The 25,151-nt window shown below is 37.4% G+C and overlaps 2 protein-coding genes across 2 annotated transcripts in view; both read right to left on the bottom strand.

The window, feature by feature from the left end:
• The window catches only part of LOC106807999 (putative phosphoenolpyruvate synthase), an 88,438-nt gene extending 70,345 nt beyond the window's left edge, over positions 1-18,093 (bottom strand). Inside the window, exons 1-4 of the mRNA XM_014810538.1 lie at positions 18,000-18,093; positions 17,687-17,850; positions 15,579-15,668; positions 14,494-14,660 (exon numbers count right to left, since the gene is read on the bottom strand). Coding sequence (XP_014666024.1) covers positions 14,494-14,660; positions 15,579-15,656 — 245 coding nt within the window. The 5' untranslated portion in view covers positions 15,657-15,668; positions 17,687-17,850; positions 18,000-18,093. The remainder of the gene's footprint in view (positions 1-14,493; positions 14,661-15,578; positions 15,669-17,686; positions 17,851-17,999) is intronic.
• A 2,020-nt stretch (positions 18,094-20,113) lies between these two features.
• The window catches only part of LOC106807998 (uncharacterized phosphotransferase YvkC-like), a 31,569-nt gene continuing 26,531 nt past the window's right edge, over positions 20,114-25,151 (bottom strand). Inside the window, exons 31-36 of the mRNA XM_014810537.1 lie at positions 24,771-24,849; positions 24,468-24,516; positions 22,221-22,297; positions 21,782-21,884; positions 21,483-21,557; positions 20,114-20,972 (exon numbers count right to left, since the gene is read on the bottom strand). Coding sequence (XP_014666023.1) covers positions 20,920-20,972; positions 21,483-21,557; positions 21,782-21,884; positions 22,221-22,297; positions 24,468-24,516; positions 24,771-24,849 — 436 coding nt within the window. The 3' untranslated portion in view covers positions 20,114-20,919. The remainder of the gene's footprint in view (positions 20,973-21,482; positions 21,558-21,781; positions 21,885-22,220; positions 22,298-24,467; positions 24,517-24,770; positions 24,850-25,151) is intronic.

Genomic DNA, 25,151 nt, shown 5'->3' with positions numbered 1-25,151 from the left:
AAATCAGTAAAAATAACATATATGAGATGAGCTAATAATTATTAATAATAATTAGCTTGAACGGATATAAACAATGACGCTCACAATGGCCGAGCAGCAGACGATCGTTTCTGGTACAGTATCAGCAATTAAAGAGATCAACACATGTCTTCTTATAAACATTCTTCAGTTTATTACCGGTACTATAGTCATGTAGTAGTATATATGCGTGTATACATTAACTATATGTGATTTCAGATCATTCTATGCTTGGGATTGCAATAATTGTAGATCCGGCCTGTGCATAACGAAAATGTGCTTGAAAAAAATCGTCATCAGAAAAATTATTGGTCCGGCCATGGCCGGACTGGCCGGCCGGCTCCACCTGCCCTGCCACACCACCACCGCCCACCACCACCGCCCACCACCACCGCCCACCGCCCACCGCCACCACCACCGCCACCGTCCATCACACTATACATTGAATATTAAGAGCGTAGGTCAAGCCGTTGAGATTTGTGCCGCAATACCTTAAGTTAAGGGGGAAATATTCCCCCTCCATTGACACGTACATCTTGAACCTTGACCCCCAAATTTGACATGCCAAGTGATTTTCGCGATAACCCCCCCCCCCGACGTTCTGAATATCAAGACCGTATGTTGAGCGGTTAAGATTTGTGCCATAACTGTTGACGCACGGATGGACAAACGCACAAACCGGACGCTCATGCGATTCTACAAGCTGCATCTGACTATGTCAGATGAGCTAAAAAGACAAAATACTCAATTTCACTAACCTTGGCCACTCAAAACTGCTTGCAGTATTCCGGAGCTGAATAACGATGTGTAGGTCACCTGTGTATGGGCATACCAACACTGCAATGATCGCAATAACAGCATTATGGCACATTACATGCATTATGAGGACTGCAAGTGGCACAATGTATTTATATGCATATTAATATGAATATTATATATGAATATTATGCAAAATGTATTATGAGGTAAAATCTTGGTTTTTATTACAAGATTTTGGCTCAGAAAAACTTAATCTAAAAAATATGGCAAAATATAGTCTCACCTCACAGCAGATATATTACCGATTACACTAAGACAACACAACTTGAAAAACATTAAGATTTTATGCAGTTATAGCATAGAAATTGGATATGAACACATCGTAACACACTGAAATGTTATCGTATCGGGACACTGTCAAAAATGTGTCAACTTTTTGTAATTTGTCGGTACAAACGAGATTTTGCGAGAGACGTGCAAGTTTATGGATGATAGCTGGCGCTAGTAGCGCTACTAACTGGTCCAAGATTACAAGAAAATGCTCGCTGGTAATCGAACTTGGGATGCACTTTCCCCCGGGCGTAGATGGAGGGTCACGTGATGTGGCTGCACTTGTGTTAGGATTAGGGTTAGTGGCAGGGTTAGGGTTAGGGTTAGAATTAGGGTTAGGGAAATAAGGCCATGTCTAGCACGGAAGTATAACTGTGGAATCTTTCTGTGGAAGATTTGGACTTCGAAGTGTACGAAGTGACTAGTGCTGCCAAGTAGCGGCACCCTCCACCTACGCCCGGGGCAAAGTGACACCCATCGAACTTGCAGGTTTTGGGGAATACAAAGGTTCTAATACATTTTATCGTTACTCTAGACAGTTGCTGTTACTTAAGCAATAACAGTAGGTAATTAAACGGTCATAAAAGTGGGGAGGGACTAGATAATTGTCGATCGTATATGGTTTTAAACACTTACATTCATGTTGGCGTAGATCTCTTTTGAAACTTCACTGTAGAACATAAGTGGATCGGTGATACTCATATCTGCCTTAATTTTCTCTGCGACTGCCTTTCCTTCATTGATGTAGCGCTGTACAATCATTGCATCCTGTAGATGCATGAACGAGATGCAATTTATACATTTAATTAAAGAAATGTACTACTTATATATAATTGATGTACACATTTTAGACTAGAATTAAGATGTTTATTTTCTAAAAAAAAGCTTACTTACATAAATGCACAAGAAGTGTCCCTTAATTTTTTGAAACCATGACGTTCTTGTAGTGCGGTAACGCTTGTGGATTTCATCAAGCACTTCATCTCCCAGAGAACGCATGAACAGTCCCAGATCTATTTCATCTTTTGCCTGTCTTGTGTTTTTCCCCATTGTGTACTCATTCATGTAGTAGAGGCCCTGTAGTGTATATCAGTTTGAAACATAAGAGAATATCTCTGAATAGCATGCAAATTTAATGTTCAATTATGCAGAAAATTCTATATAAGTTGTTTGCTTGATATATACGAGCACATATTTATTTTTTCCCTTTCTTTATATGTATATATATATATTGTATATATATATATATATATACATGCATATATATATATATATATATATATATATATATATAAACAAAGTCAAGGTATAGAATAAGGGTGTTTAAAATTTAATTGACAAGCTTTCGAGATTACATCTCTTCATCAGGTCAGCAGACATTGGAATAGACTCAAATAATCAAAAACAAATACAATGCGTTATAGATATAATCGAAAAGGAATGATTCAAACAATTCGCGCGTTGCCATGAACACGGATGACGAAAGAACACACACATATATACACACACAAACACACACACACACGCACGCACGCACGCACGCACACACACACACATGATGCAGTAGGTTACTTGCAATTTTATCACATAATAAAAATGTGATACAGTGGACTCTAAAATCACACGTAATTAAAGTTTACGTTCATGCCCCTGGCTTCAAACAGCCAACGCTCAGGCCAAAAGGCATGAACGTAAACTTTTTTTACGTGTGATTGTAGAGGCCATTGTATCACATTTTTATTTTGTGATAAAATTGCAAGTAACCTACTGCATCATTGTGTACGTGCGTGCGTGCGTGCGTGCGTGCGTGCGTTCGTGTGTGTTCCTTCGTCATCCTTGTTCATGGCAACGTGCGAATTGTTTGATTAATTCCTTTTCGATTATATCAGGGGTTAATAATGACAAAAAGGGTCATTTGTCATTATTAACCCCTGAGTATATTTATAACGCCATTGTATTTGTTTTTGATTTTTTAATTCTATTCCAATGTCTGCTGACCTGATGAAGAGATGTAATCTCGAAAGCTTGTCAATTAAATTTGAAACACCCTAACCCTTATTCTATACCTAGAGATTGTTTTTATCTACACGGGTGTTCGTGTGTGACTTTACTACTATATATATATATAGATATAGATATAGATATATATATATCATGATACAAGATAAAATTGATTATCATTCAGTATGTCAGCTTACATTATAGCATGCATAAATAAATCACATTTGAGAGTATATGGTGTCATATCTATCAGTTGGTAGTGCCAGCAGAAGCACAAAATATACTTACTCCTAACATATTGATGAAAATATGTCTACAAAATGAGGTTATCATCGTTTCGACACTAGATCTGTGGCCAAAGCCTGTAATAACCCTTCGCCAATACTGAAGAAAAATATATGTTAGAATACATTACCATTCACTAGACATGACATCAATAGACTATTGATAGACTCCTGATGTCATGTAGCTTCACAATTAAAAATATGTATACAAAAATAGACATGTCATACTTTGGCAGTACATGATAGGACAGAAACAAAATGTAAAATAATTTAGCAAATATTTAGTTTTCCCAACAGTTCTTTATAGCATTTAAATTAGATAGGGTCTTAAGAGACCAACATGTTTGCTAATAAGGTTGATAATAAATACATAGATTATGTACTGCAAATCCTCACCTAACTTGCACCATGCACTCAGAATATATATACCTGCGACGACTTCGCGAATTGTGAAATCATGATGTCATTTGATAGTGGCGAAGTAACTCCTGGCATCACCTCCCTACAAAAAACATAATACAATGAATATAGTACTTACTAAAATTGAATTACCTTTACATGATTAACAACATATAGCAGCATGATTACCATCATCATCAACTAAAAATCCTAATAAACAAAATATTCATGAGTGAAATAGTTGGCCACTCTAGCTATGCTCAATTTCATACACTAAGAAAGATACGAAATGTGCAATAATATTTGCATGGCATGATTATACATTATGCCTTAGTTTACCCAACGTTGGCAGTTGTAAACATTTCGTTGTCAATAAACAATGGGCCATCTTGTTCATGCATGAGCTCATAATCTGACTCCATGTTGAGGGATGTGATTGGTCGAGATTGTAACAGGTAGATCTGACCATCCTCCAGAGCAAACTCAATGTCTAGTGGCTCCGATGCAAACAACTGTTCGACCTAAGTATTAAAATTGTATAGCCTTGTAATTCGCAATATTGTTATTTCCAATTTATTGTATACTATGTGTTTTGTTAATGTGTATACATACACACATACACACACACACGCACGCACGCACGCACGCACGCACGCACGCTCGCACAGGTGCACACGTACACGCACACTCACACGCACATGCACATGCACACACACATTCATCATCACATTTGTTTTAATCTGCAGGGTTTTCACCTTTGTGGGTGCAAAGAGGCAATTGGTCTTACATCTTGGAGGAACAAGAAAATGATGCCTAATAAACATATACACACATATCCACGCCCACAGGCGCAGATCCACATACATATGTAGGCCTACCAGCTAAAACTATATGTAACTAGAGCACTCGGAGAGCACAGACCTCTGCCAAGGCAGCTGAATTCTCTCCATGTGAAATTTTTTATTAATTAATTAATTAATTAAGTGGAAAAATTAATTGGATCCAGATTAGTGCGAGCGTGCAGGTGGGGGAGGACTGTGCATGGTTGCCCCTTAGCCTGTGTTTGTGAGTCTACAGCCAGCGCACCTAACGGAAGTGAACTGAAACGTGCATGGTAACACACACACACACAAACCAACACTCAATGGCACGCCGGTGAAAACATAAGACTAGCTCCGCCACGCCCCTGGCGGAGGTAATAAATAATAGAACACCATCCCTTTAGTCTATGATTATCCTGTGTGGTTCCTTTCTTGAACCCAAAAAAGTATCAATTACCTTGCCACTATATAATTACGGAACCATCGGTCCATCAAAGTATATATATGTCCTGCTAATTACCTAAATGGTACACTGCACTAGCTATGACTCCCTTCACCATTTTTGTATACACTGGCTCATAATAAACACGAATTTGTATTGACTACCATTAGTGAAATCCATAACATTTGTATCTGAAATACTTACAAACACATATATAAATATGAATGGATGGTGATTCCATTTGACAAGCTGAATCTGACAGTGTCAAATAAGCTGTTGAATGCAAACGAACCTGTATGCCAACATATCCTAGTTCCAGGGCAACTTTGTCATGAAGGCAACATTCACCTTCATTCTCCATTTCAACCTGCACTAGGCCTCCAGATTCTGAGTAAGCAAGAACTCATTAAAAACATTATTAACTAGAGCACTCGGAAAGCACAGACCTCCGCTAAGGCAGCTGAATTGTCTCACTGTGAAAATTTTTATTAATTAATTAATTTGTTAATTAATTAATTGGATGCGGATCACCACCAAAATGTAATCAATTCTAAGTTACCCCATTTCTGACCTATCCTGAAAATTTTATTAATTAATTAATTGGATCCGGATCACCACGAAAATCTCATCAATTCTAAGTTACGCAATTTCTGACCTATCCTGAAAATTTTATGACAATCCGTCCATAACTTTTTCAGTTAGGCTGTACACAAACAAACCCACAAACCCACAAACAAACAGTCAAACACACGCCAGTAAAAACATAACCTCCTGCCAACCCCTTGGCGGAGGTAAAAATGATTTTGGGTTCTAAAATCAAATAGGCTATAGTCCTGCTTAAGAATATCATTCAAAATAACTTGGAATTTACATGATGCACATACCACTGTCTACAATCATCTTCATTGCCTTCCTTCCCACTACAGTCTCCTTGATGCTGAGCTTATTAGAGAAGCTTCTTTGCAGATAGATTGTGTCTGGCTCTGTTGCTCCAGATACAACTGCCTAAGCATGATGACCAAGCATAACAAACAATTAATTTCAGGCAAGGCTTACAATGTTGCTATCAACAACATAATAAAACACAACAAGCAAATGAAAGAACTTGATTAATTAGCCCAATGTAAAGTCACATACTGTAAATTCCTTTTTTTTCGTGAGGTACCAATTTTCGTGGATTTCGTAGGTCTATCAATCCACGAACTTACGCGTTCCGAACGAAATATGATGTACAGATGTCAAGTGCCGGTTCTACGATTTCAATCCACAAATTTAAAAATCCACGAACATGTGTTTTTTTATCAAAACCACTAAAAATGGGATAAACAAAAATAAGTGACTTTACAAATTACAGTATGTAAATGGCACGAATGGAAATGGCATAAATAAATGGCATACCTCTCCAATTCCGTATGACGCATTGATGGTCATGACACCAGGGTTGCCAGACACTGGATCTCTAGTGAAGAGTACGCCAGCAACATCTGCATTCAGCATCTCCTGTATACAGACACCCACGTCTGCTGCTATAACCTGACCATGGTTCCTGAATATGATGTATTATCATGAACATAACGTGATGACAGTAATAGCCAATATATAAAATTAATACAATAAGATATGCTTGAATCAGCATTGATCTAATTTGGTCACTAGCCATAGCAACACCTAGTATGTCAAATATCAGTAGATATAAATACATATCTGCCAAGGTTCATAATGCATTGACGCAAGGTGTAATTAATTAAATAGAACATTTAAAATATGCAACAAACCTCCTGTATTCCACAACTTGATATGTAAATGAGGAAGCCCAGCATTTCACGATAGCTTCAAAGATCTGTGGGTGTGTACAATGATATATGTTGTTCAGTATCACATATGCGTTAAACCTGCTGTTAGCCATGTGAAACCGCAGCACTCACAGACCCAATAAACATACATAGCTCTGACCATGACAGCCATTGTTGGGATTTCTCACTGACCCTGCACGCTTTCTCCATTTAAGGAGCACATTACAGTCTCAAAGCACGTCTTATATGCAGAAAATGCAATTTTATTTTATTTTATATGATTAAATCAGGAGTAGATAATAGAGATTATTACTACTCTCTATTATATACTCCTGATTAAATTAATGTGGGTGGAAAAATTAACAAAATGTTGTCGTTAAATACAGAAAGAAGCTTTAATATTATTTAGTATATCAAATGGTTTTAGAGAACATGTGACTATATAAACTGTCTGTTGTTGTTATAACTTTTAATGTGAGATTCTTCCATGTTAATTGCTCTTGTTTTATTGTTTTTGATACTGTAATGAGACATGACACGTGCACCTTGTGTTACCGTGTACTATGTATTATACTATAGAATAATACATGATCATGGGGTTATCATCAGTTATTATTCATATATCATCCACTCATGTACAATAAATGTATGTGATTTTTGTGATCAGTTCTCATCCAATCATGCAATCATTCTCATCAATGCATTTCTGTCATCGCTATTCCAGTGACATTACCATGTATTATATAAGTCATAATTGTGCTATTTTAGCATCAACATTGGAGTTAGCTTTATCATGTTTTTGACAACAGCCCCTGATCACTGGCTATTACCTTAATTGATCCTTTGACACCTAAAAATGTATCCATTTGTCCAGCATATGATGTTTCTTTTCCATCCTCGCCTGTAGTATATAAAAAAAAGAAAAAGCAATAACAGTATATTCTGAGTGAACAATTAATTGCCACAGGTTTGGTTTGGGGAACAAAATATTCATGGAGTAACGCAGAAATGTAGCAGGGTGGTCCACAACCTAAAATTCAAACATGTAAACCTGGGAACTTTAGAGGAGTACTTTAAATATTATTTGAAATTATGTGCGCGAAGCGCACATTAGGAGCGCAAAGCGCGAAGTGACTGGTGGCCGGGGTCCAGGGCCGGCCTTAGGGCCCTAGGAAGCTCAGGGGTTTTAGATGCTCTCTGGTGCAATCTGAGCGTTATTTTGGAGCATTTTTCCACAAAATGTATGACCTATATTTCAAAATAATTTGGGTTGAGTGATGAGTCATTTTTCATTGTTCAATTTGTATACTAGGGTGAATTTAACCAGTAAAATGTTATAAAGCAATGTGCAAAAAATGCAAATAAATATACTGTAAGGTGAAACTATATTGATATAGGGTGCATGGGTAGCATTGCGAGCTGCGAGTTGCGAGTTGCGAGTTGTTAATTAAAAAATGGATGAGAAAACCTTCTTCGTACCAAATTTACGGCCAAGATACCGCAACGAAAGTATAACCTACAGCAATATATAGTTTATAAACTGGCGAAAAGAAATCTTATTTGGGTCTTTGAAAGACATGGATTACTGGATTAAGGCACGTAATGACCAGGACTGAACCAGTTGTTCAAAAGTGGATAATTCAGTCCTATTCACTGGATAATGATTTATCCAGTGAATAGCGCTATCCACTTTTGAACAACCAGGGCCAGGCTGTTTCGACCAGGCGCGTAGCCAGGAGGCCAGGGGGCCCTTGAGCTCACATGATTCACCCCACCCCCCCTAGAATTCATGCACTTCTGGATCCGCAACTGCATAATGAGAGTAGGCGAAATAGGAATATTGCCGATTCTGAGAGTAGGCGAAATGGGAGTAGGCAAAATGGGTGTAGGCGAAATAGGAGTAGACCAACTGGGATGTTACCAGTTAAACATAGGCGATATTTCTTGCTGATCAAGAGCAGTCGACTCTAGGGCTTTGGTAGAGGTACGGTCAGCCGGCCCAAACAGCCAAACTAGTATTTTAACCTTTTTTACGACAGGTAATTCACGGGAAAAATATTTAAGCATAGAGGTTAAGTTAATAGTTAAGCATTGACTTACTAACGCAAGTTGCGAATGATAAATATCTGGCAATGCTTACTATCCCAGTACCTGACTCGCAACTTGTAGGTTACCAACGCTGATACTGATATGAGGCTCAGGACAAGTGAAAGTCTATGTCGGACAAGTTATTCGTTTGACTATAGTTGCCTGATTAGACAACTAAGAAATTTCTAGTTGTGTAATATTCCTAACATCCTTTGAGCCAGGGCGCTATCGCACGACATTCTCACATTATATTTTCAAAGGTCGCCCAAAAAAGCAGCCCGCGAGGTACGCGTCTGTGGCTGTGGCTGTGCACATCGATGCTGCGTACGTGCCTGCTGGCTGAAGGCAGCATTGATTGAAGTACGGGGGGAGGGCACAATTGTTTCAGTCACGTGGTGCTAATCACTACTGAAATGTAGAGGGTGGGCACCGCTGGACTATGAGACAGCGACAGCAAAACTCTTTCCTGGAATTGAGGAAAAAGCTACAATCGGGAATGACACACGAGTGTGCCGGCACGCGAAAATAAACATGTGAATTTCATTATGATTTTCCATGGATTACCATTCTATAATCATACGGGTCTACGTAGGCACGCCCGCAGGCACACACGCACACACACAGGCACGCACGCAGGCACGCACGCACACACGCACGCACGCACGCATGCACACTCAGGCACGCGCGCATGAATCAGAGCAAGCAGCTCAGAAGACGTAGACGCACTGTATGACTCGATTGCCCGACAAGTGGGAGCCCATGCACATAGTAAATAAGTGTAATAGACTGTAATAGTGTATGCTACAAGCGCATGCTGCGACTATACGCGTACGTTGTCCCGTTCGACAGTGCAGTACAGTTGCATTTTGCTTTGTTTGTGTTGTTTTTTGCTTTGATATTTCAAACCTGTCGGCCTGAAATCCAAACCTGTCAGTGATTTTGAAACCTGTCGGCTCAAAACTCAAACCTGTCGGCCTTATACATGTTAAACCCCCTCGTGGACCACACTGAATGTAGCCTACTAAAAAGTCCAATAATTTGATCCCGTGGCAATGATTAAGATGAAAAACATGTTTTAATGTTCCGGACAAAAATTTTAACTAATGAATCAAATTTTGTTCTTTCTAATCAAAATTGATATTTTCAGGGCAAATCCAGGTTGGTTTTATAACAGCATGTTACATATATCTGTAGCAGCCCAGAGCACTACTCTCTACAACATACATATTACACATTTCTGATTAACTCACCAATCGCAGATGAACGCACAGCAAATGTTTTCTGCTCCCACTCATCACCAAAGAGTTGTGTCATTTGTCCCAGAATTAATGTCACCAACTGTGCACTAAGCTGTGTTTTCAAAAAAGATTCCACAAGTGACCTTGATATTTCATGTAGATCTCCTGGCCTTCTCTCACTGAAACACGTGACATTCCTGAATACAGCAGACTGATGTGGACCACATGATACATACACACTTATTTGAAATCGAATTTATACTCATGAATGGAGGAGAATGAGGCATAAATTGCCCCTACTAAGTCGTATGACGACCTATGGAGATTAGGTTTAGGCCATAACAAATTGACATTCTGTTCTGGTAAAAATAAAAAGATCTAGGTCTTACGAAGACACATGTTGAAGCTCTTGGATAATGTCTTCAAGTTGCTTGTTTATGTTCAGATGATGTCTGTAGGCAGCTACAGTTAGGCAAAAACCACCTGGAATCTGAAACTGTAGAGCCAAAATAAGAATTAAACAAAATTTTAACATCAACTGTTACTTTCAATGGAAATATTTGTATTCATTATATTTTTGTTTGTATTATGGATAACTGTGAAAACTTGCTAGATGCAAGAAAATATTGATAAAATTTCACTAATGTAAAAGCCATAGAAAACTATTAAAGGGCTGTGGTAAGTTGACTACACAGACATGCATAACTCAACAAAAATCATTTGATCAATGAAACAACTCAATTATTTTACCACTTGCTCAGTGAAGGTCGAAGTGAAATGTGCAGTGAGCATATATTTTCACTAGCATAATTGTTCAGTTTCGTCAAGAAGCCTGCATATCCTTGTTAACATCCATGGATAACAATTATGATTAACTTGTGATGCAATGCATAGGCCTATACCTTGCCAGGAAATTGGCTTAGTAAAGCAAGCTGTGCTCCCTTGCCTCCAACTAATTGGGATGCGGTGCACGTGAGGTCATTGAATGGCAGTATCAAAACGTCAGCATTTTGTATCTCTGTGTAAATTAAAAAAGCGAGCTACATGAATATTAATAAGGAAGCATTCTGCAAGTTGAATTATAAATATATTATGCAAACAAGTTTGATCACAGCTGTAGACTATATTCTTCAGAAATAAAATATATACATAAGTTAAATAAATGTATGACTCATTTTAAAATTTCCTAACCAGTAGTTACCTGGTTCTTTTAACATGGGAGTTGATTTGTCCACAGGTACTGGACATGACCCTTCATGCCTGCAGCAATGTAAAATGGTGCAAAGGTGATCTTGGGTTTCAGACATGAGCCACAGGCCCACAACAATAATGGTATATGTGACCATTAATGCCCAACACAGCCCTAACAGACTTGGGAACCTTGTACTTCATGTCTCATAATAACGCTGACAAAACACTTCATGGTAATGTTACACATATGCTAATGTGATTTACTTATTACATTTCACATAATTACTGCAAAGGTTATGAACCAATCTATTCCATCTTTGTTTCTATTTAAAGTCCAGTGTTCAATAATTAGTTATGTTCACTCTCGTCATAGATCACATATGTACGTTATTGAAAAACACCACAAGAAGCTTACTGCCATAATATTCACTTTCCCGATTAGCGCATTTTAATGGCCTATAAGTACAATTACTATGAGACAAATAGCTCATGACTACATCCTTTTTTGAAATGTCTTAAGTGCATGGCTATATGTGGTTCCATCTGGTAGTAATTAAGTGTTGAAACAAGAACTGATCAATATTATTACGTATTACATATACTACATAATATTAAATGTATCAACTAGTAAAATATTTTAATGAATTTTCTGAAACTGTTATAGTTACAAAAGCTAGGAGAGTATCAATCGCATAGCATTTGGTAATATGTGTTATAAGTACTCTACGTACCTGTACATGTACTCTGTGACTCCCCAGCCATTGACTCCATTTATTGTTACATCAGTTAACTGTTCATGAATCTTGGCACTCCATCTCTCTCCTACGTAGAGAATTTGCTCCAGCTTTTTTTCTGTTGTAATAGTGCAATCGAAATGGCCTGGAAGCACAAGAATTCCGAACGCTGTTAGTTGTCACGACGTTACATAAAATCCTGACAATGTGTGATAGCTCATGTCAGAATATCTGCATACGTCTCTATATTAAGATTGGTAAAAATTATATTAGGCTGATATAATGTTAACCTGCAAGAACGTTGAAGTCAAACTTATCAGGAGGCTGTGTAAACTCCCCGAGTCGTGACAAGTGCAAGTCGGTTGACTTCAGCACACAACGTTGCCCACTTGGCAGGACTATGTATCCGCTGACAATGCTGAAGCGATGCAAAAGAGCAATATAAGTGTAAATTATTAAGTGAAAAAGTGTACTTCATAAGTTAAGTATGAGAACATAATGTAATTTTCTATATTATTAAATTCTATTAAAGTTGACTGAATAAAATGAAGCAGAGAAATTTGCCCCCGACATCCCTCCTAAATGTTATAATCAGCAAAGGAGAATGTTTAGAATACTTACTGACTCAAAAAGTCAGGAATACTACTGGCTGAAAGTGAGTACAAAGTTCCATCCTTAGAAAAACAAGATTACAAATATTAGTTCAATGTTCATTGATAATGTGATAAATAAATTGCTACTAGATTACAAAATTCTCTTATTATTGATGACTATTCTTTCGCCAGATATATTGATATTTACACATCACTATGCAGTTAGCACTGTGCATGCCTGGTATGCGTATGCGTATTAGTGCCCAGATTCAGATTAAGAATCTCTTAAGCCACCTACCTTCAGGTATCCCCAAGTAGAAATGTATCTGTTGTATGTCTTCCAGTCCCGAATGCCAAAGGAATGCTCCCTAACTCCTCTCAGTAACAGTTTTCTCTCTGCCTCACCTTCCACAGTTAGTTTACCGAGCAGCTGTCCACATACCTCATACCTCTGATTCACCTTACTACAGTGGTAAGCAAATAGTATCATTACTAATAGTGATTTTAAAAACGAATTCTGTTGATTTACTTTACATCTGGTATTGGAGGAAACCGTGTAAAATGCACAATTTGTACATAATCATATGTTAATGACAGGTTCTTGTGCTTGTGCACTATACACATGATCCTGAAGATGAAACCATGATTACCTAACGTTCAATAAATTATCCTTTAACGTTCCACTCCATGGTTCTCTAGCAACTGCATCAGATATTGTCGATGGGTCATAGTCATTGTCGTAAGAAAACTCTCCAGTAAGGGCTGTCCAACTGTATAACATGGTTAATATAATGACAATAATAAAGGATTAATGACGAGCATAATATGAATAGGAATGTAAAGAAAAATACAAAGAAAGAACATACATGGAGTTAGTATGGTGTTCCAAAATTGCCATCACGTGTCGTGCGTTTCAAATGTGCGACGTCGCGCACGACGTCGCACATTTCTGTTCCATAATTGCCGTCACGTCATTGTTATTACCAAGAACTAAACTATTAATTTAATGACAAAAGTAAGCAAAGTATAGAATGAAAAGAAAATAGGATAAAAAGGAAAAGAAAGAAGATATAAAACGACACACAAATAATATATATAATGAATGTACTCATATGCGAACAGAAGTCAATAGAAAGAGCAGAAGAAAAATTATGTGACTGACACAAAGCAGATGGAGAGGTAATAGAATAGACACATATAACGGAATAAAACCATATAGTAGGAATAATAGAAAGGTCAGTGGAAAAGAAAGGCATATCAAAGTAGAAAAAATATATATGAATAAATTTAAATTTCTTTGTAAATTAAACCTCCTACTAGTACTTTGTCATTGATGAAAATACTGTATACCAAGTATACTAATAAACAGTTGTATAAATACATTTACATGCATTATAAACCTGTAAAGACGCAACACCTTTTTTGACTAACGAACATTTGGCTAGACGATTTACCTATTTTGATTCATTTATTTATGTAATTTTTTAGCTTGTAAACTTTTAGAATATGGTCGTCATTCAGGACCCTTCTATATCGTAACTCTCTATAGATTTTAGTTCACTGTGATACACAAGAATATGTAATGCAGCCAGTATACATACATGAAAGCAAACTTTACATGCACCAACTTTCCTTCATTGTCTGCATTCCATTCACTCCTCTCTCCTTCCCTAATAAAAAAAACGCCATAATACCATTACTATATATCAACCGTTTAAAAAAGGAAAAAAGATTTAATGCTAGAAATATGTCTGAACATATGTTAAATACAATATAGGGCATTGAAAAATGTAACCACATACCTAAGCAGGCCATTAAATGTTACCCTCCACTTCATCAGGGGTTTAAGCAATTCAATTTGCAATCCTCCGGCAGTGAAGCTTTCCCCGTCACAGTTGTACACCCTGGTGTCAGGGAAGCTAGGAAAATGGTAGTATTGGCCATCAGCTAGCTTCAACATCAGCCACACCTACAGCAGGGAGAAAGTCGAATACTGGTTAGATATTACACAATAGACAGCCAACACTATGCTCATTCCCCTAAACCTTATCAAAGTGGCAGCCCTCTGTAAAAGTGCACGTGTCGAGAAGCTGGGAAAACCATGACAACAATACAGATATGACACCACACAGTCTAACAAAGTTCAAAAGGTCACTGAATAATAAACCATTCTTACCATCGCACTATCATCAAAAAAGCGAATGCACTATGCAAATATTTGATGTGCAAAAAAAATTAGCCAGCTGTTTGAGTACAGTGTCAGCACTGACATATGCTAGCTCGTTTGCTGGGCCAGGTGCATGGGTTAACAGCTAATGAATTAGCACACACTAAAGCCAAATTAGCTAGGATATTAGTTTAAAGAACACCCATGAGAGCCATCGTGCTCATGTCTAAAAGGTAGCAACACAGACGGGATAGAGGAGAAACTTGAAAGAATTGGGCCGAGATGGTCACATACATGTACGTTTATATGTGTGTGCTTGCATTGTACAATGCTACGTAGTGAAAACCCTCATGTGTGACTGACTTCGTGCTGCGGTAATGTTGCACCAGCATTGAATTTTCTATTGTTGCCTCGAATTTACAGAAATCAAACGTGTTTGATATTTGACGTATGAAAGCACGTATCACATGTGTAAGTACATATAATATGACCAGAAAAACACATGTAAGAATGGTGTAATTCAATGTGCATCAGGCTTTGTTATGAACTGCGGTACAAACCTTCATACAATCTCTCCATCACCGTCAACAAAAATGGTCATAGATCACAATGTATTGCACTTAAGGATAACCGGATCAAAGTAGGTTATACCACTCAAGAACAAGGATCTTACATAAGATGTAAAAATCAATTATTGTAAACTAAATCCTAGGACTATACCTCAGCAGTTCTGCCCGGAAGCCGTGTAATGCGTGCAACTAACCAGTTGCCATGACGATCCAATCCACCAATATACATGGAATCAAATGCCTGAAGCAAATTAAAGCCTCTTATTTCATTAAGAGTAATTTTACTTTATGATGAATCCTAAAAACGATAAGAATTAATCATGAAACAATTATCAACAAAGCCAAAGTACTTATTCTAAAATCTCCCATTTCATCATATTTTTGTCGTAATCACTGAAAATGCTTCACATTTTATGCACCACACCTTATAAAACCATTGACTTTAATTAGCAGGCTAATTACCAATGAAAGTGTCAATGACACTGTAGCTCACCTTGGGTGTGATAGAAGAGGTAAGGGGGATATATAAAGCAAGAGTATATATGGGAGAACTCCCATTATATAGCATATCTCCCATTATATACTCTTGATAATGATGATATATGAGTAATTTTTGATGCGAAAATAAATGTTTCAGATCTGTTGGCATACCATCTGATGGCATTGACTGTAGGCAGACACTGAAATGCATAGTGAAATTGCCAAAATCTACCTAATTTGCATAATTAATTATTTTTTTAAACCGTGTGATATGTTTTGGGGCCAGTCCTTTAGGACGTTCAAACCTCTCCCATAGGAGTAACAACTGTATGCAATTTAAAACATGTGGGTCAAACGGTTCTTGAATTATCGTTGACCGTATCCAGACACTGAAATGCATAGAGGAATTGCCGAAATCTACCTAATTTGCATAATTAAAAAAAAATATCAAAACCTGTATATGTTTTGGAGCCAGTCCTTATTCATTCACATACCAGAAATTAGCAAAATCCGATGAACCTGAACTGACTTATGGCCATTTCCATTTTTGCGAAAAAGTGGACGTGGCACCAAAGTAGGTCGACTGGCGTGCTCCAAAATAGGACGTTCAAACCTCTCCCATAGGAGTAACAACTATATGCAATTTTAAACATGTGGGTCAAACGGTTCCTGAGTTATCGTTGACCGTAGCCAAATGTTGACGGACGGACGGACGGACCACACCCCATGGCAATAGCTCATCCTGACGATGTCAAGGTGAGCTAAAAATCTGTGATACAAACATGATATATCCCTGTCCCGCTGAACCAAAGATGTAGAAAAGCTAGACAACCCTGGTAATTTGTAAAAAATCTATATGAAACCAACCAATATGGCAAAAAAAGAAAGTCCAAACCGTTAAGGAGATATTCGCATATGAAGTGAATAATTCTTTCATGTTTTCCCTTAATTTCTAAACTTTGACGAATTGTGTAGGGTTTATTATGAAAGATATTGAAAAATCGTTTTCATATCTGTATTTGGGAGAAGAAACAAAACATATTTTGTAAAAAATATGAATTTTGCACTAATTGACCTTTGACCTTAATTAGTGAACCAATTAGGCAAATTTGGGAAACACAAACACTTTTTTCATATTCAGCACGAAAATCCACTTCAGAAACACCTATTTGTTTGCTTTTCCTCAAAATTGCCTCATGAAATAAAATGTTTGGAAAATTGAACCAGTCTATATTGGAACAAAATTATTTCTCTGTAATTAATGGCGGCCAATAGTTTGCATATTAATGAGTATATTTACCACTTATTACTTCGGAAATGTGTTTATCTTGTTCTCTGATCTTCAAAACACGTGTCTATACATTCTATTGTTCAGTTTTGCTTGCTTGGGTACAAATTGAGTTATTGTAGAAAATGGTCCAAGAAAGGTCCAAAATGACAAATTGGTGGCCATTTTGTTTATGCAAATTAGATGACAAAAAACTCAAAATTTCGCTTGGGAACCGGGCTTATCGGATTCAGCATACTCGAATTATGTTCAAAAGTCTGGTTCCCAACTTTTACCCCAAAATGCCCCTAACATTCACATTTTTCAGAAATCCCACTAGTCTATTATCTGTACCACACAATGTTCTCTAATAACCAACATGGTTATAAAAATAACAATGACGATAAACCAACATCATTGGGAAGATTATATATATATATGTATAAATACTATAGTATCACGATCGAGTTTATAATATAGAACTATATTATACACTCTTGACAGTATCATACGCAAGCATGGTCACAGAGGAGTTGTGGCTGCTCCAATCCAGCATATCCAGATTTGCTTTCCAGTAATAAGCAATGTCCACCTGTTGGTAACTTAGCAGAATGCCTCCACTTTCGTACAAGACAGTAAATGTACACAATTGCCCTCTTTATTGAATACCATTTCCCTAGAAATGAATTCACAGTAGTATTAGTAGAATATTTTGCTCGTTACATGCGCTTTTATAATTAAAAATGAATTGTTATAATGGCTTTATACTTCACAAAGAATAGAATACAAAGACACAGTTTACACCACTAAAGCTATTTGCCTTACCTGGTTGTGTGTATTTCCCAATGATGGGAAGAGGAGTATGCCTGTAAAACACGCAGTATATAACGTAAGCAGCGGAGAGCGCAATCAGTGCCTGTAGAACCATGCCAACACGTTGCGCTCACAAGCAGAACTGAATCAACTCATGGATCGAGGGTCATGGAATGTAACCCTCTGCTATGAGCACTCATGCATGGTTCAAGGGTACACCAGAGCACTTAAATCAACGTTGATTTAAGTGCTCTGGGTACACTACATTATCTGGACGTTACTGTGTACCCCCCCCCCCCCGGACGCCCCGTCCTTGTGCAAACCGAAGATTTGAGTTAATATATGCAGCGGCACGCTCCCCCTACTGGCCATTTTTACAAGACAGGGATAAATCATACAAGCATCACCTGGGAATTCGACTAATCTGAATTCGTGGGCAACAGTGACTGACTTCACACAGTGTTTGCTGGTAATCATGTCATGGTAGCATGGTAGAACATTTTTGGGATTGAAAAGCGCACGAAAAACTATCGAAATCCTTAAATAACCCTAATTACCTCAATCAATACGCCCACCGAATGCCAATCACGATGTTTACTCGGTGACGTGGCCGCTGCTAGCCGACCAACGCGTCACGTCATGCGCCTACAGTTTTTACACAAGTGGCTGCAGTCTACACAGGTCGCTAAAATTCGAGACTGCTCGCTGGCAGCAATTGATCCGTGCGCCGGTCTTTCGATTTGGCGCACGGATCAATAGCTGCCAACGCGTGATACTTTCGTAGGATGTTCCCGCGGTCGCGTGCGCCTTGCCGCGGAACTGCGCGCAAGATCCGCGCTCAGCGGGCAAAATCAACACCTCGTTTGGGCGACGCTTCTCTGGTATCCGGTCTCTCATCTGGGTCTGATCCACGGGGTCATTTCTGCTATCACAAATAGGTCATTCGCTACTAGTACATCGTACTAGTACTAGCAACTGGATTTCGAGCAACTGGAAGCGATCGGCAGCGACTAGTTGCGTCCAGTTGCCCACTGTTCTATTCCGAGCAACTAGTGGCGGCCAGTCGCAGGCAGTCGCGTCGCAGTCGACCGACCTAAGCACTGCAGTCGCAGTGAATTGCAGCCAGTTGCTTCCAGTCGAGTCGGCTCGCAAGCCCGACATAAGCCCCCCTTAATTATACGTTACAGTAACGTGTGCAGATAGTTTGCACCTGGGAGCTCGCATGCTCCTTCTACCAAGAATATAAATTCATGCATTTCAGTGGAATTGCTGCTTCAAGTTACTACTGTGGTGTTACTGGTGGTGCGTGGTGCGTGGTGCAGTGGTGCGTTACTGGTGGTTAATGCGTGACCCTAATACTGCAGCCGTTCTATCTGGCGTGTTTCATGGCTAGACTTACAACAAGCAATATTTAGTAATGTGCAAGAAATAATTGTTGTTAGATGTTGCATTTGGGAGAGGGGTGGTCGTTACAAGACATAAATGCATTTCAAATGGATATGTAACGGAGGAAACAAGTCCCTCCCTCCCTCACGCCCCATCACTTTCTCCTGCATTCATTTTGCATTCATTCTCTTCCTCCTACTTATTTCCGCTCTCTTCCTCTTCTTTTATCTCTCTTTCTCTCTCTCTTTCTCCCGCACTCATTAGTTATATGGAACACACACAGTATGAGTATAAATACTGCGTGAGTCATGCAAAAAATTATTTGTTTTGGATTGCACACTATGACCATGGCTGTTTGACAGGATTCGCAGGTGCAGGAAGAGACAAAAGATGGGAAGACAGTGATGATATTAATGTATCTTAGAGGTCCCGCAGCATTCCACTTGCAATAAATTGCATCAGTGCTTCTCTGTCAAGGACTGAAGATGGAGAAGAGCTCACGATATAAAAAAACATCCACAGGAACGCAAGTGCTATCAGAATGCCAGTTGGTCATCTGACGAGGATCTAGCTTTATATGCAGATTCATGATACCAATGGAAAATGGGCTGAGAATGTAGCTAATAAATGATAATGACCATGATATGAATATAATACAATAATAATCTTCCTGTTTTAAAAGTCGGCTACTAACTGGTTGTGTTTCACTTCATGATCCAAGTTTGCAAAAATACAATAGCCAATTTGCTTATATTTGTTTTATTTTCATAAAAATCACTGTAATTAAACAAGAGATATCTAAAAGTAAATTTGATAGGACTTAATAATTGAAAGAAACGCCTGCTATCAAATAATGTTTCCCATGATCCCATCACCTCATCATAATTCTAAAATCCATATGAATATTGTTTAAAAAACTGATATATAATAATAAACAATCTTAGGAGCAGATCACAATTATCAATATTATCACAATTATATTGATATCCTCGAGAAAAGACAGCAAGAAAATAGTCTGTGGGAGCGTAGATAATATAATTTAGGGTTTTTTTATAACATACGTTGCCAATAAGAATTTCAAATGATGTTTTGTATACTGTGGGTATAGGGGTTGTACAGGGGGAGCAGGATCACTAAAAAGTGTACTGCTTTTATTTTATGATGTTTATAAATGTAAGTCCCCTTAAAAATATACGCATTGTCATTTTTACTTGATTTATGATCGAAACCCCATTTAGTATACACAATAGCTAAAAATCTCAGTCTAGCTTATGATTAGTACAAATACTAAGAAATTATATATGTGTGTATAAACATTCCTGCTTATGAATAGATCGACTCACTCAAATTCTGATGTCAATATCAGTTATTATATATATATATATATATATATTACACTGTATTATATAATATATATAATATACATAAATATGCGATCTTTAAAACACGCCTCCCAAATAGGTCACCGTGATTCTGTTTCTTTTTCCATTTCCATTTCTTTTACTCTCTTCATTGCAACGTTTGTTTATGCCCATTACAGAACATTCTAAACAACTTTTGCCATTGTGCCAACAGCTCCATTTAAAATCACTTCATCTCCTGAGGATTGAAATAATAATAATCTGGTTGAACGTATATATTTACAGTCATTTCACACAACTAGGCAGAGCACACCAAGTAATATGAAATGATTTCGCCATTACAAAATTTACCAAGGATATGTATAAAGAACTCTATAACATAGTAATATGTACATATTTAACAGGATAAATAAGTATAACAGTAATAATAAATAAGTATAAACAAATAAGTATAACAGGATTAGTTAGTAAAAGCTAAATGCCCAAGCTTTCTTGCATTCACTAGGGGAAAATGGAAGAAATTACCAAATGCAGCCGGCATTCAGTTAAATGTATTCTTGGGGTCATGAGGATTTCCCACCATTTTCATATCAGTATAAAATCATATGCAGTACCATAGACTACACCTAAGAGTAGGGCCTACATAGCACTTTCATAGATATAATAATACAAACACAATGTTTATATGGCAACAAAGATCAGCATTACAGCTGACTACGTGGCATTGTATTACCAATAAAAGACATACCTGTCTTGAATATTGATGTGGCATTCCTGGCAGATACAATACATGGCAGTCCATATTCTCTAGCTACTACAGCTCCTACAAACATTGAAAATGTCAATTACATGTAATTATATACTTGTACTGCTACATACATACATGTCGACGCAAGCACGTCATTGCATTAAAAAAATACACCAACTACTCAAATAACAGTATAAACCCAATTGTTACAAAATCTATCATCATTTTAGAATATTTATCATTAAAATTTCTTTCCTTGGTAAGTGTCTGATATTTTCTAGCTATTTAAAATTACTTACCATGTGATACAATGCCTCCCATCTCTGTGCATAGTCCAGATATTATTGGGAAGAAATGTGACCAACCGATGTCTGTTGACCGTGTAATCAATACCTCTCCTTGCTGATGAATGCAATATAACATCTACTATATAGATAGATTCTATCTATATATATATATATATATATATTTATTTATTTATTTATTTATTTATTTATTCATTTATTCATTCATCTATATATTTAGTAGTACTTAAGTAAAAACATACAGACACACAAGGAATTATAGAAAAATAAAATGTAAAAATAAAATAAGGTGTCAACTTTTTAAAATTAATTATTGAAAACTTATTCGATTTTTATATTTTATATAATATATATATATATATATACATAAGACATTCAAGAAAATGAAGAAATCAAAACCAAAGAATCATACCCAATTTAACATGTTCCCTACCTGAATATTTTCAGCATCCTCTAGTGTTTTTGCAACTCTACATTTGGCTCTTACAATTCCATGACTTACTGGCATACCTACAAAGAACAATGAATTAATTTTAATAGAAAACCAGGTTGCTGCAAAATTATGAGCCAAGACAAAGAGCCAACAAAGAAATTAGGCAACCTCCAAAAAATTTGAAGCAAACCTAAAAAAATTAGGAGCCAGCAAAGATATCACTGGGCCCATGATTTTATGCAATATTCAGATCGTATATTTTAGCTGGGCTTCATTTAAGAAATCTCTAAAACAAATCCATCTGAATATAAATGATTACAATTTCTATGCAGTCATAAATATATTTTTATGCCACATTTTCTCAATATTACTCATAAATGAGTGTCAATGACACTGTATAGCTCACCACAAAAAAGGTCACAAATGAGTGAGTGAGAAGAAGTCAGTTTTAATTGAGCAACCATCGACGTAGGACCGAAGAGTATATATGGGAGAACTCCCATTATATACTCTTGATAATTATATGTGTAATTTTTTATGTAAGAATAATAAATAATATTATATATAAATTATAAATAATTTATAAACCAAAATGAATCACAATTTGTGACGGTAGATGGCGCTATACCCACTTTGATGTTTCTTAGCATAAATCATTATATCATAATAATAATAATAATATAATAATAATAGTATAAATCATAATATGTTCATAGCAGGAATTTTGCATTAAAGATATTGTCAATGAAATCTTGTAAAACGAACCAGAGTGTGACACCACAGACTGTTTGTTATCTGCGTGTCTATATAATATGCTATATAATTGCCAACCCCTACCTAATTTGCATGATTTTTTTTTAAATATTAAAACTCCCAGCCCTTATTCATTCACATACCAAAAATGAGCAAAATCCGTTGAACCTGAACTGACTAATGGCAATTCCCATTTTTGCCAAAAAATTGCCGTAGCTCGAAAGTACGTCGACTGGCGTGCTCCAAAATAGGACGTTTAATATGGGAGCATAGAGGTAACAACTATACCCAATTTCAAACATGTGGGTCAAACGGTTCCTGAGTTATCATTGACCGTAGCCAAATGTTGACGGACGGACGAACGGACGGACGTACGACGGACGATGACCAATGGCAATAGCTCAGCTTGACGATGTCAAGGTGAGCTAAAAATGCAATATCTCAAAACAAATTTTCTTCTTAGTAGTATTAGGGTTTGTGTTCCTCATCCACCACACAAATTACTGACATTATTGGATAATACAACTAGAAAGGGCAGTTGTCGCCAACTATATCCCCTGTGATCTAGTATGAATGAAATATCTCTGTAAGGACGTAGAAGGTAGGTAAAGTTAAATAAATCACAAAGACAAAGGTTTGTTACACAACTCATCTGCCTGAGATGCGCAAGTATGTTAAAATTGGTTGCCTTAGGGGTTTTGGTACGCTGCACACCTTCTCCCCAATATGTGTAAGTATACGAAGTTTGCTCGCGCTAGGTCAATTAGGGGCCGAGTTATAGAGCGGAAGGCAAATATGATCAAGGGTATGGTAAAGGTCAAATAAAGATCGTAGTGACCTGGTTTTGGTACGCTGCGCACCTTCTACCCAAGATGTGTAAGTATACCAAGTTAATTTAGTAGCGCTAGGTCAATTAGGGGCCGAGTTATAGAGCGGAAGGGAAATATAATCAAGGTCAAATAAATGTCGCAGTGACCTGGTTTTGGTACGCTGCGCACCTTCTACCCAAGATGTGTAAGTATACCAGTTTGGTAGCGCTAGGTCAATTAGGGGCCGAGTTATAGAGTGGAAAAGAAATATGATCAAGGTCAAGATAAAGGTCAAATAAAGGTCGTAGTGACCTGGTTTTGGTACGCTGCGCACCTTCTCCCCAAGATGTGTAAGTAGACCATGTTTCGTCACGCTAGGTCAATTAGGGGTCGAGTTATAAAGCAGAAGGGAAGATGTCTGCGACGGCGCCGATACATGAAACCATAGTATCCCCGCCGACTTCGTCGCGGGAGATACAATTAATATACACAATAGGTTTACCACATACAACCCTATACAGTTGAAAATAACAGATGCAGAAAGACTGAATACACTGAATTTAAAAGACAAGCTACATAAAAGCAGAAAAGTCATACCAACTATACCAAGATGTCTTTAGTTATTTCAGTATTATATATGAAATAATTGACATTTGTATTTGGCAATTATTCAGGATTGATTTACCTATGACCTGCTGCAAAGTGGAAACATTTGTGGAGCAGTACTCTTCAACCTGTAGTATAATTTTCAAACTAGCATTAATTTATTGTATTAAACTAGCACGTTATGCATAATCATGGTTCAATAAGTGAATGCATGAGACTCAGGGGCAGGTTAGAGCCTATAAATCCAGCATATGCATTACATAATGGATCAATTACATGACATTGCTATATATTTTCAGAAATACATGTTTTACAAAATAAGTCTTTTAGCAAACAAGTTATGTGAACTAGCCTTTTTTCCAACAGGTTAAAAACAATTTACCGGTGTTGGATAGCCATATACGACCTCTGGGAATTTAAAATTCATCATAGATGGTGTCATCTTTTGTCTTCTTGTTGCTCTGAAAGAAATTCTTTCTTTAATTATGCATACTATACATTAGAAGAGAATATTTAAGATTGGAGCATTAATTTTTGATGTATAGAATACAACATGAAACAGAAGCAACTGAGAGAGTAAATATTGCCAAAATACATAGCATTAACAGGGATGGGAATGACAATTTGTGTTTTCAGCTGAAAATAGCCGGGGTCCAGCAGGGGGGGTTGCGGGGAGGGGGGGTTGCGGGAAGGGTAGCGGGAGGCGGTCAGGTCCAGGGTGAAGCCTGGTCAGGGGGTTCAGGAAGTTTTTGAATTATCACAA

Source organism: Priapulus caudatus, unplaced genomic scaffold, assembly GCF_000485595.1.
Source record: "Priapulus caudatus unplaced genomic scaffold, Priapulus_caudatus-5.0.1 Scaffold247, whole genome shotgun sequence".
NCBI classification, from domain to species: domain Eukaryota; kingdom Metazoa; phylum Priapulida; class Priapulimorpha; order Priapulimorphida; family Priapulidae; genus Priapulus; species Priapulus caudatus.
Note: the sequence above shows the minus strand (reverse complement) of the source record. Positions and strands in the feature narration are given on the sequence as shown.